This window comes from Hemicordylus capensis, chromosome 2, assembly GCF_027244095.1.
Source record: "Hemicordylus capensis ecotype Gifberg chromosome 2, rHemCap1.1.pri, whole genome shotgun sequence".
In the NCBI taxonomy this organism is placed as follows: Eukaryota; Metazoa; Chordata; class Lepidosauria; order Squamata; family Cordylidae; genus Hemicordylus; species Hemicordylus capensis.
Genome location: NC_069658.1, coordinates 32313984 through 32327461, shown reverse-complemented (window position 1 = coordinate 32327461; position 13478 = coordinate 32313984). Strand labels below are relative to the sequence as shown.

Genomic DNA, 13478 nt, shown 5'->3' with positions numbered 1-13478 from the left:
AGGCAACTAAAAACACATATTTTATAAGAGACTTTTTAATGCTCCATCTTTGGTTATATATGGTAGGTTCTTTGGTTTTTAGTTTTTATAATTCTCAATTTTTAGCTTTTAATAACTTTTAATTGGTAATTTAATAATGATTGTGGTTTTTAACCTGACTTTTAACTAGTTTACTTAATTTGGTTAATTTTAGTACTTTTATTGTATATTATACCTATTTTATTGTTGAGAGCTGCCCTGAGCAGTTGTGTACTCGAGGGGAGGGGTATAAATATTTTAAATAAATAAATAAATAAAATTCTCCCTTCTCGGGGTCCCTAAAAGTTAAATTCCTGAGTGCAGAATGGATGTTTCTTGTCCCTAGCACATATCCATGTAAAGACCTACTCACAAACACCATGCACTGCTCAGACTGCCATTTCACACACTGCAGTTATCAAGGGATATGTTGAATGGTTGATGATGAATTTTAAGACATTTATGTAAATGTACCATTAGGCCTAAAAATATTAATTCCTTTTGGCTTTTATATCACCAGTGGGTAGAGTAGATTAGTGTCTGTAAATCCATACATCAGATGAAGTAGATGGTATGCTGGTGGGCATATCATCCAAACAAGCCCACCTTAAGAGCTGGTCTTGTGGTAGCAAGCGTGAATTGTCCCTTTTGCTAAGCAGGGTCTTCCCTGGTTTGCATTTCAATGGGGGACCAAATGTGATATTCCCCTTAGGGGGTGGAGCTGCTCTGGGAAGAGCATCTGAGATTCCAGGTTCCCTCCTTGGGATCTATAGATAAGGCTGGGAGAGACTCCTGCCTGCAGCCTTGGAGAAGCCACTGCCAGTCTGTGCAGACAATACTGAGCTAGATGGACCAATGGTCTGACTTGGTAGAAGACAGCTTCCTATGTTCCTATGTTAATGAATCAGTTACTTATTAACAGTTGTGTGAAGCTTCAAGTCATCAGCCAAGGTTCAAGAGACAACAAAACATGACTCATAGCAGCATACACAATAAAAGGCTTACAGAGCTGGCCCTTCCATGAAATGGGGTGAAGCAGGTTGCCTGTGGTGAAAAATTTCAAAAGTGGCACATTCCACCACCACCCCACCTTTTACATGACATGTGTCCCTCATGCCTGCTGAGAAATGAAAGCTCTGGAGTTGTAGTGACTGGCCACCTTTGGAACAGCCAATTACCAGGGAGGATATGACACAATGGCAGCAGCCTATTCAAATGCACTGGCTGGGCAGCCACTACTTGCTGCTTTAGGCGGTTTCTCAGTTTCCTGCTATGGCATTATTGCAGCAACTCACTTTTTGGTGAGCAGGTAGCCTTCCTAATAAGCTAAAAGCTCAGCCTAGAGGCCAGCTCCTCACTCCTAGGAGCACTGAACAAACGCAGTGAGCACCTTCATATGGAGAGGTAAGCCGAACGAACATTTGTTGGCGACCTTTCCAGGTTCCCACCGAGAACTATCACTGCACAGGTCTCCATTTTGAAAGAACAATAGAATGGTTCCGCTGTCACTGCTAGAACGAAATTTGAGAGGGTTCTTCTATCTTAGCTACCAGGGTAAGAAAAACCAGGGCTTCAGCCTACCTCTCTTCCCCACAACCTGTCTGCTTCTAGCTTTCACACTACCTCTGGAGACCCCTTCCTAAAGTGACCTTTCTTTCTTCCAAAATCCTAGGACTTGATGGAGGATTTCTGAAAAACCCAGGACTTTGTAGTTAATGTGACAGAAAATTGAGTTATCCTTTTTCTTTTTGATAGCTGAACAAAATGGAGAGGGTGGATGGAGAGAAAGAGTCTTTTGTTTCCCTTTTGCTCCTGCCTTTTACTCAGTCATGGGTGTTTCTCTCTTCTTCTTCCCTCACCAGCTTTTTTGGGATAGCGGGATAGCAGTCTAATCTTACTCATGTTCATCAGCGAAGTAAATCCTGCTGAGCTCAGTAGGGCTTACTCCCAAGTAACTGGGCATAAGATTGTAGTCTTAGTTTATTGTTTGTTTGCTTGCTTTTGAAGAGTGGCTTTTTTATTTCTAGCTTCAGAACAAATGTGAGCCTGCCACTTACTTTCTTTGCCCACAACAAATTGGTATGTGCTTTAGTCTTCCTTGCTGCTTTTTCTAGGTGCATTTCCCCCTTTCTGTCTAGTTTCTGAATAATTGTTTATGGGTGCATTTTTTTTCTCATTCTGTCTAGTGTCTGAATAATTTTGGAGACATCAGGTGGCATTTTTGTTTGCCCAAAATATATCACTGTGTTTTTCTCCCCCGCAATTTTTGCCTGGCTGTACATTTTGATGTTTAAAAAGCTGTTCTTTGGGACTGCCTGGCACACTTTTGATAAAAGCATTTCTGCAGCACCCTGAAATTAGCCTGCAAGCCTGACTTCCGGTTTGGGGACAGCTTTGCCCACACTGGGCATGTCATCTGAACCCAAATATGTCAGCATATTCTGCCCTGCTTGTGGTTCCAAATTAGACGTGTAAAAGATTATTATTCAATACATTTAATAGAATAGGTAGAATAATTCTCTGAAACTTTCTCTCCTATGAGAATATCCTTTTACAAGTCTATCCCAAATCTGACAACTCTATGCATCTTGGTTAAAGTTGTCAGGCTTTCCATCTCAACACCAGAAGCTGGGCTTGTGGGTACCCTCTGAGAACCAGCAGTTTCCCATTTTCTGGGGTGATTATCACGATCAACAAAAATCGGGCTAGCAGAGGCTAGTCCGATTTTTGTTGACCGTAAGAACCACAGGGCTCGCAGCCGAGCCTGGTGGTTCTTGAGTGGGTAACCCGCTCGAGAACACCTGCTAAAAAGCAGGTTTGCAGAGCAAGCACTCCAGCAAACCTGCTTTTTAGGATCGTGAGTAGCCACGGCACGCCTTCACGCTGTGCCTACTCACAAGTAGACCCCCGGCCGGGAAGCAAAGAGCCGCCTCCTGGCTCCGGGGGTCTCCCCAGTATGCCCTGAGCGCTTGCACAGGGCATACTGGGGCTTGCAGGGGCCGCGTGGCCCCCGCTCCCCCCCACCCCACTGTGGCTCCGTCACGGAGTCGGCCATCATGTGGGCAGTCGATCCGGCCGCCCAGGGCTCCCTGCCCACTCGTGAGCAGGGAGAGCGAGCTTAGCCCACTCTTCCCGCTCACTGCTCCAAACCGGGTCTCACTGATCGTGAGACCCGGTCCACTGTGTCATGCAAACCTTGATTAAATGAGACTCACTTTTAAGTACATTTGAGTAAGATCAGGCTGGAAGAGTCCTGTGGCAGCTTAAAGACTGACAAGTTTACTCTACTAAGAGCAGGGGTGGATCGTGAATGGGTTCAAAGAACCTGGCCCACAGGAGTGTGAATAGGTTCAAAGAAACTGGCCCATCATGCTCAGGAGCCATGCCTCGTGCCCTAGGGAAGTGCACTGAACTGGATGGCCCAGATCAGTTGGAGGCTGGACCAACCTCAAACCCAACCAGGTCAGTTCGGTCCAGCATCCCCCTCAACCCCCCCCCCCGGTTTGGTTTGGGGGTTTCGTGAGCTTAAAATTGTTAATACTACTACTACTAATAATAATAATAATTATTATTATTATTACCTTTACCCCCCTCGGGGGAGTTCCTTGAAGAGGTGTGTGTGTGTGGGGGTGTCCCGTGGAGGTTCCCCTTCCCCCTCCCCCCGCCGACCTTCCTCATGCCCCCGTTCACCTGTTCGAGCGCTCTTCAGCTGGTTTTTGGCCTTCACCTGGTGGCCATTATGGAGGCCACACGTCTGTGCACATGCTCTTTGGGTGGCCCACCCGGAGGGGAGGGTTGGTTCGACCCCAAACACATTCGACGTCAAACCTGTTTGCACATCCCTATTGTGCCCCAGCCACGCCTACCGACGTCTGACGCAGGGAGCGTGGCTAGGGAGCCCCTGGTAGCGGGCTGAACAGGGCCCACCGCTGGCCTCGCTACTCTACTGGCTAAGAGCTTTGAAGGAAATTCCTTCCTTTTTTAGGACCATGAAAGTGGGCAGTGAAAATTATGCACATGAATGGACAGCATGCACATACAAACATGTACACACATATTCATTGGGGTGCAAACTATTTTGAAAGTTTATATTGTGAAAGCCCTGGCTCAATCAGCTGAAAATTTTTTTTTATTTTTTTTTGGGTAGTTGTAACATAAATAATTTACTTTCTAGTTAGAGGTATGCTCAAACGGTTCATACCGAACTGGTTCACCTCGAACTGGGGCTGGAGTGAAGGTTCAATTGTGGACCAAACGGGGTAGTTCAGTCTGTGATCAAACTGAACTAAGCCCATTTTGGGCAAACCAGTTTGGGAGAATAAGTGGGGGCCAGGAGGGGACGGTGAGAGGGGAAACAGGCTTACCCCTGGCCAGCAGAGCTGCCAGCACTGCTGCTCAACCTCCCGGTGGGGCCCCCCACTTTTACCAAGCCGCCTGGCTTGGTAAAGGAGTAGAGGAGCCATGCCGGGAAGGCACACAGCAGCGCTCGCCACTGCACCAGCTGGGGGTAAGCAGTTTCCCCCTTTTGCTACCTATGCCGCCACCTAAATAATGCCCCTTTACTTGTAAGCGGAATCCTCTCTGGATTCTCCTTTACAAGGATATCCACTGAAATGGTTCAGCCCAGTTTGGTGGTTGAACCAGACCCAGTTCGGCCAAACACAGAACCAGACTGGGCTAGGTCTATTCAAATCCAGTTTGCATTAGAACCAAACCAGCTAAGCCGGTTCCATGCACACCCGTTATTCTAGTGAGTGGTAGGGAAAATGTTGACATATAGAGAGAATCTTTTTCTGATATTACTGCAGTCTGAAATGCTGCTGCCCCCCACCCCATCTGTTATTTTCTGAAATTACCTGAAAAATAGCAGGGCAAGAAGTCTGAAATAGTATGTGGCTTTAAAAAATATATTATTGTGAAATTAGGTACATTGTATGTAGTTACAAACTCTTTATTTACATTGTCTGTAGATTTCTTCATGTGATGGAATAATTGGAGACAATCAGTCTCTCTCTCTCTCTCTCTCTCTCTCACACACACACACACACACACAGAGAGAGAGAGAGAGAGAGAGAGAGAGACAGGTGTTACCTCTCAGGAACTTGGTTCTTTCATTCTCACCCTGCTCACAAATGAAGGCTGAAAAGCAGAAATAACTGTGCAAATGAGCTAGCTAATGAAATGTGATTAGCACAAAGGTGATCCTGGGGCACAATAAATGGAGTTTCAAATCTTCCTCCTTTGAATCTTTAAAAACAGCAGCTCAGAAAGTAGCACTTTACCTGGATAATCCTCAGAGACGTGAACTGAATAGGATATGCTGTTAAAAAAAAAAAACAGATAAGGAAGAATGTGAGAAGGAGAATAATTTGACCGAATTTATTTATAGATTTTTGACAGCTCTGTAAGAAAGCTTACTTTGACAGCTTTCAAAACACTTAGTGCAAATAAATAAATAACCAAACCACAATGCCCCATCTCCAATATTCCTTCCTCTGAAAGCAGTACTGTTCTAATCCAAAACCACCTTCCGGGGTGTGGCGAAGAGGAATGAATGGAGGGAAAGAAGACCGGCTGCTCATGTGTTCAGTTCAGAGCCATCGTTCTGCACCGTCCCTGCTCTCTGTCTTTTAAAAAAACCTAGTATTTACTTCAAAAGGAAACATATTTAGGCTTCAAACTACAAATCAGGGTTGAAATTCTGACTGAGATTCATGAATTCCTCCAGGACTACTTCCCTTGAGTCTAGCATCTGTGCTATTTGAATGGCAATATTTGGTCTCAAAGCTAAAGCAGTTTTTCTTCCCCGCCCGTGAAGAGGGAATCTGTCCCTTCAGTAGCAGCTATTGTTCACTTAATGATTTCAGGGGATTTCTGAATGTGTGAATTCCACCCAGTGTGCCCTGCAAATTGTGTGCGATATCCCTTTTCTTAAAATAAGTTTTCATATTTCATTTTGGGGATGAGGCCATTGCTCAGTGGCAAAGTATCTGCTTTGCAGGCAGAAGGCATCTCCAGTTCAGGCTGGGAAAGACCCATCTGAAAACCTGGAGAGATGCTAAAGGTTAATACTGAGCTAGATGAACCAATGGTCTGACTCAGTATAAGGCAGCTTCCTATATTCCTATCCAATTCTCCAGCAAGCATCCAATTTTAGGAATGGGATGAGGACTAACTTAGCTTTGCCTAGTCACAGTGGACGCTGGGGGAATGTTCAAAAGCCGCCGTTTGAAATTTCCTATATAAAAAGCTATAAAGAATTGGGGGGAATGTTATAGACTGTGTACCAGCTTCCTCAAGCTGGTACCATTAGCTCAAGCAGCCTCTTTTGATTTTATTTATGTATTAAATAAAATACATAATTGATTAAAGAAATGAATGCACTTTCCAACGGAGGTTCTCAAAGCATTTTACAAAACTTAATAATTCAAAACATCACAAAGTGAGCAATAAAACAATGACAACAATATATAGCAGATTAAAATACCATTCTCAAGGCAAAACAACAACATAAGCCAGGGTTTCTTAACCATGGGCCCCCAGATGTTGTTGGACTACAACTCTCATCATCCCCAGACATGGCCTTTGTGGCTGAGGATGATGGGAGTTGTAGTCCAACAACAGATGAGGGCCCAAGGTTAAGAAACCCTGACATAAACTAATCCAACAAAATGGAAATATCTTGGCTTTCCACAACTTGCACAGCATGCAGCTTGGACCTTATCAGAAGCCAGCGTGGTGTAGTGGTTAGAGTGCTGGATTAGGACCGGGGAGACCCGAGTTCAAATCCCCATTCAGCCATAAAACTAGCTGGGTGACTCTGGGCCAGTCACTTCTCTCTCACCCTAACCTACTTCACAGGGTTGTTGTGAAAGAGAAACTCAAGTATGTAGTACACCGCTCTGGGCTCCTTGGAGGAAGAGCGGGATATAAATGTAATAATAATAATAATAATAATAATAAGAAGAAGAAGAAGAAGAAGAAGAAGAAGAAGAAGCCCCATTTGAATGTTGTAAAAAGCTGGGGCGCTATACTTATGTACATAAGTGTTCCCTCTAAGGTGTGCGCACATGCTTGTGCTCACAAGTTTTTTGATGTCCGCTCAGTTAAATTTAGAGCCCGCTCAGGTTGAATCAGGAAGGCCCCATTCTGAATGCATGTGTGCACACACTGCCTTGATACTCCAGCCCAGAACAAAACTCATTCTGCACAGAGATGAAAAAAGTTAGAGAGAACACGCTCTGAAGTTGCGCTGATATGCTCAGAAGCTCCACTCCCCACCGCCCCACCGCTGCTGTCCATGTTTACAGTACTTGGCTGCAGAGGCGCTCTGACCCCCTGGACCTTGGGCACCCAGTCTGTGGCCTCCAAAGCCCAGATGGCTATGGGGGGGTCCATCAGCCACCCTGTGCCTGCCCCACCGAACCTCCATTGTTGTTTTTAATTTCAGCTGCCGCACGGCCAAGGCGTGGTTGCTGAGGGGTCAACCGAGCAATCCTCCTCCCTCCCTGGCAGCGGCAGCCAGAGCAAGGCTGGCCCTGTCTGTTCAGCCCAACGTCTCTTGCTAACTGTGAGGCATGCCTGCACAGTTGAGAGCGATTGTCACAAGGCTGTGATGTCACAGGCTTGCGATGATCTCGGTCAACTGTGCAAGAGCACGTCACAGCAAGAGATGTTGAGTCAGACTGAAAGGCCCAGAGTCTCTCTGGCCAATGCTGGTGGGCGGGGGAGGACTGCTTGGCTGACCGCCACCCCACCCCCCCGGCAGCCACCCCATGGCTGTGCGGTGGCTGGGGGAAAAAATACATACATACATATATGTATATATATATATTCAATTTCTATACTGCCCTTCCAAAAATGGCTCAGGGCAGTTTACACAGAGAAATAACAAATAAATAATATGGATCCCTGTCCCCAAAGGGCTCACAATCTAAAAAAGAAACATTAGACAGACACCAGCAACAGTCACTGGAGGTATTGTGCTGGGGGTGGATAGGGCCAGTTACTCTCCCCCTGCTAAATAAAGAACATAATAATAATCAAGCCCATCAAACAGCAGAGGAGGAGAAAAGAGGCCTTGAAGAATATATCAAGGACAGTGAAGAAGATGCACTTCAAATGGTCAACAACGAGAAACTATTCAACACCAATGAAAGAAAGCAGGCCTACAAGAAAGAACAAGTCAAGAAGCGAGCAGAAAAATGGAAAAATAAGCCAGTGTGGTCAATATTTGCACAATATATGTGAAAAATCAGGCATCACCAAGACCTGGCAACGGCTTAAGAATGGCAACTTGAAGAAAGAAACAGCGGGTTTAATACTGGCTGCACAAGAACAGGCACTAAGAACAAATGCAAGAAGAGCAAAAGTTGAAAAATCCACAACAAACAGCAAGTGCCGCCTTTGTAAAGAAGCAGATGAAACAGTGGACCACCTAATCAGCTGTTGTAAAAAGATTGCACAGACTGACTACAAACAAAGGCATGACAAAGTAGCAGGGATGATACACTGGAACATCTGCAAAAAATGCAAGCTACCTGTAGCCAAAAATTGGTGGGACCATAAAATTGAAAAAAATGAAGAAAATGAAGATGTAAAAATATTATGGGACTTCCGACTACAAACAGACAAACATCTGCCACACAATACACCAGATATAACTGTAGTCGAGAAGAAAGAAAAACAAGTCAAAATAATCGACATAGCAATACCAGGGGATAGCAGAATAGAAGAAAAAGAAATGGAAAAAAATCACAAAATCCAAAGATCTACAAATTGAAATTGAAAGGCTGTGGCAGAAAAAGACCAAAATAATCCCAGTGGTAATTGGCGTCCTGGGTGCAGTTCCAAAAGACCTTGAAGAGCACCTCAACACCATAGGGGCCACAGAAATCACCATCAGCCAATTACAAAAAGCAGCTTTACTGGGAACAGCCTATATTCTGCGACGATATCTATAACAACAGCAACAACATTGACAATAAAATTCTGGCATCCCAGGTCCTTGGGAAGGACTCGATGTCTGGATGGAACGGACCGGTCAGTAACACCTGTCTGACTGTGTAAAATAATAATAATACTATAATAATAACATTGACAATAAAATTCTGGCATCCCAGGTCCTTGGGAAGGACTCGATGTCTGGATAAAACAAACCAGGCAATAACACCTGTCTGATGTGTAAACAAGAAATAATAATAATAATAGATTTAAGAATGCCCAAGGTGCAATTCCAAAACAACTTGAAGAGCACCTCAACACCCTAGGGGCCACAGAAATCACCATCAACCAATTACAAAAAGCATCTTTACTGGGAACAGCCTATATTTTGCGAAAATATCTATAACAAAAGCAACAACATTGACAATAAAATTCAGCCATCCCAGGTCCTTGGGAAGGACTCGATGTCTGGATGAAACAAACCAGTCAATAACACCTGTCTGATGTGTAAACAAGAAATAATAATAATAAACCAATGGAGAAGGTTCAGGGTTGCAGGAGGCCCCCCAAAGTAGGTTTGGGGGGACCTCACTCCAGGGGGTGGCTCGCAGTGGCTCACAGTGGGGGCAGTCAGGGTGCCAAAATGACCTAGGTGAGACCCTGCTTGGCTGAAGAGACAAATGCTTTAATTGTGGACAGCAGGGGTGGAGCTTGAGAGCATGTTAATGCAGGGGTGGAGCTTCAGAACCTGCTCTTTAGGATGATTGAACAGGGCTTGAGAGGAGGTCCTTTCCCATCATCTGTACTTCTAATGGTAGCCAGACCATCTCTGCTGATCTCAAAGGATTGACAGAATCCCTTGAGATCAGAGAGGGAGGTGGTCATACTTAGATATCCTCATCCCAAGCCATTTAGGACTTCAAAGGTTAGAATGAATACTTTGAATTGTGCCCAGAAATGGACTGGCTGTGAAACATCAACAAGATAAAAACAGAATATTGCACTAGAGAGGTACAGTAAGTACTGAACACAAAAATCTTTTTCACAAAGAAAAGGTACTTCCCACCTTTCTCATTGCTTCAGGGAGAGGAGACGGAATGCATTTAGCAATAGACCTGAACACAGATCTTTTAAGGTTCTGCAAACAACATGAACTCTCTCCCACCATCTCCACTACTAAGCACTTACTTTGCTGCAGAGCTGCTTTTAAGAAAACATGAAAGCAAACATGAATCCAGCAATATAAGAGTGGACCTCAGAAGGAGTAGGATCCAGGGCAGAGAGAACCAGAGACATAATAAAGAAACACAACTCAGAAAATCCTCTCATCTCTAGCATTATTTTTTGTCAAGTGTGGGGAAGCAGAATCACTTATCAACCATCCGGCTTCAGTAGCACATTAAACAGATTTCCAATGACAAAAATATGCTTTTCACCTTTGATCAAGGAAGAAGCATGGCCACGATGCATATAAAAGGCAGCAAATTGCTTTTGAAAAGGTCAATTAACTCAGCTCCACTAAACAGTGGGGGCAAATTTGATGACCTCCCATTCCCAAGGATGCCCTTTGTGTCAACATGAAAATATGTCCCTGAGGGTTGTGCATCCCTCAGGGATATTTTCAGATTTTCAGAAAGGGCTTCCAGTGCAAGGGAAGGCTGTTAAAATTTCCACACACACCAGCTGCAGTACAGCATTAGTAGGGAACTCTTCAGAAGCACTGGTGCTTCACCTGTGCTTCTCCCATTGCACCAGTGCTCTTTCAGTGAGGACATCGAATACGAATATGACAAATATTTATATACCGCTTTTCAACCACACAGAAAATTTATATGCAGCTTTTTTCGACCAGTGTTAAAGGTTTCACATATAAGAAGTGCCAGGTTTTCCTGACTGTCTTTGGTTAATGAAATATCTTGATGTTTAAGGCTGTAATCCTCTGCATAAGTATTACTCTTACCTGAGAGTAAGCTCCACTGAGCACAATGGTTCTTACTTCCAAGTAAAAACAGGCTGCACACCAGCATCTAGTCACAAGAGTGGCTGCCATGCTGGCTTCAAAGACTTTCAGTCAAAACAATTTTTTTGACAGAAAAATAATTCATACACAAATCTATATTTAAATCCAAGTAAATTCTACCCAGTCAGTAGATAAAAATCAAATTAGGTGCACTCAAGATGGTTTCATTTTAAAGCTATTGTTTCTAAGATTTGTTACAGTGGGAAGATTTCTACTGTCTTGATAGGTTTTACTTCAATTTAATTGTATATGGATTATTACAATATTAAATTTAGTTTATTTGGCTGTATTTGCTTTATATAATTGAATCGATCTTTGTGTGATCTTTGCATTAAGCCTTGGAACTACCTCTACTTATTTTGGATGCAAAGAAAGACAAGATATAAATTGATTCAGCTGATAAGCTTTTACTTGAAACAACTATGCTGGAAGGCAGCCCCGGAAAAAAACTCTTTGCAAGCAATGTGTGCCCTACCATACAAGTCCATGCATTTAAGTCTATGTATTTAAGTCCATGTATTTAAGTCAGCCAGCATGGTGTAGTGGCTAGAGTGCTGGACTAAGACCAGGGAAACCCGAGTTCAAATCCCCATTCAGCCATGATACTAGCTGGGCCAGCCACTTCTCTCTCAGCCTAACCTACTTCACAGGGTTGTTGTGAGGAGAAACTTAATGTAGTACACTGCTCTGGGCTCCTTGGAGGAAGAGTGTGATTTAAAATGTAAAATAAAATAAATATTTCAGCAAATAAAACTGTATCATCTGAAGCATTTTATTTATTTAATTTAACCTATTTTTATTCCGCCCAAAACGCAAGTTCTCTGGGCGGTTTACAAGAAAATAAAAACCAATTAAAAGATTAAAACATTTCAACAATTAAAATTTAAAAAGTTAAACCTATTAAAACACAATTAAAACAGTGGGGCTATTCTTCCAATCACAAAAATCAGGCTAGGAAAATCCTAGCCCGATTTTTGTGATCGTTAGAACCACCGGGCTCGCAGCCAAGCCCGGTGGTTTTGGAGCAGCTAACCCGCTCCTGTAGCCCACCTCTTAGCCCGGGTTTGCAGAGCGAGCGCTCCGCAAACCCGGGCTAACTGCTCATGAGTAGCCGCGGCGCGGCTCTGCGCCACGGCTACTTGTGAGTAGACCCCCAGCCAGGAGGCTTAAAAGCAGCCTCCCGGCTCGGGTGTCTCTCCAGTATGCCCTGTGTGCTCGCGCAGGGCATACGGGGACTTCCGGGGGCCGCGCGGCCCCTGAGCTCCCCAGCCCCCACCAGCTCCGTCTCGGGGCCGGCCATCGTGTGGGCCACCGATCTGGCTGCCCAGGGCTCCCTCCCCGCTCGTGAGCGGGGAGAGCGGGTTTAGCCTGCTCCTCCTGCTCACCAAATGAAACTGGGTCTCATGGATCATGAGACCCGGCTCAGTATCTAATTAAAAGCCTGGGTGAACAAATGCATCTTGAATGCCCTTTTGAAAGTTGTAAGATATGGGGGGGCTCTTATTTCAGCAGGAAGTGTGTTCCAAAGCCTAAGGGAAGCAATGGAGAAGGCCCGTCCCTGAGTAGCCATCAGACAAGCTGGTGGCAACTGCAGACAACATCTAAACGCTTCTATCTAAAATAATGTCCATATTTAGCAGACCTGGTTCAGGACTCTTTAAAATGCTCCTTAAAAATGGAAATATTGTGCTTTGTTAGCTCAAATAGGATACATAAGAAGAGTCTTGCTTTTACAGGGGTTAGCCTGCAAATGTCAGTTCAAGAGCCCTCATCTAACCTTTATCAGTTTTGCATTTTGATGCAGTGTGGCAGGATTCATTAGACTGGAAGATGTTGATCTAGAAGCCTCTCATCGAAACTTTTTTTCCCCCATTGCCCAACTGATCTTTCAGAACAAAAGCCAATCTGAGAAATATGTAGCGGTAGGTACTTCAACAGCAAGGTATGAACAGAGTATTTGCAAGAAATAAAGCAGCAGCCTGCTCTGCCTAAATGTCTTGTGCAGCATAAGACTGTAAAATGGACTGATTTGCAAAAGTAGAGACATTGCTCTGGTTCACACATGCATGTAAGCCAGCGAGGTATAGTGGTTAGAGTGTTGGACTAGGACTGGGGAGACCCGAGTTCAAAACCCCATTCAGCCATGATAACCACATTCAGCCATGATACTAGCTGGGTAGCCTACTTCACAGGGCTGTTGTGAAAGAGAAACTTAAGTATGCAGTACACCGCTCTGGGCTCCTTGGAGGAGGAGCGGGATATAAATGTAATAATAATGATGATGATGATGATGATGATGATGATGATGATGATGATGATGTAGGGTTACCAACTGGGAAAGAGGATGGATCTCCTATACCTTTAAGACATACATAGAAGAGAGGATTTCAGCAGACGCAGCCTTTCTTTCCCCTGCATGACAAGGTGCACCTCAGTAGCGAAGCCAGATGAATGGCAGCTGTGTTCTGCCCCACCCGGAAGCCCCACCAGTGATGCT

The 13478-nt window shown here is 44.4% G+C and overlaps 1 protein-coding gene across 1 annotated transcript in view; it reads right to left on the bottom strand.

Moving 5' to 3' along the window:
• PARP8 (poly(ADP-ribose) polymerase family member 8) overlaps positions 1–13478 on the bottom strand; it is a 244399-nt gene that overhangs the window by 106708 nt on the left and 124213 nt on the right. The window contains exon 3 of the mRNA XM_053300672.1: positions 5301–5338. Coding sequence (XP_053156647.1) covers positions 5301–5338 — 38 coding nt within the window. The remainder of the gene's footprint in view (positions 1–5300; positions 5339–13478) is intronic.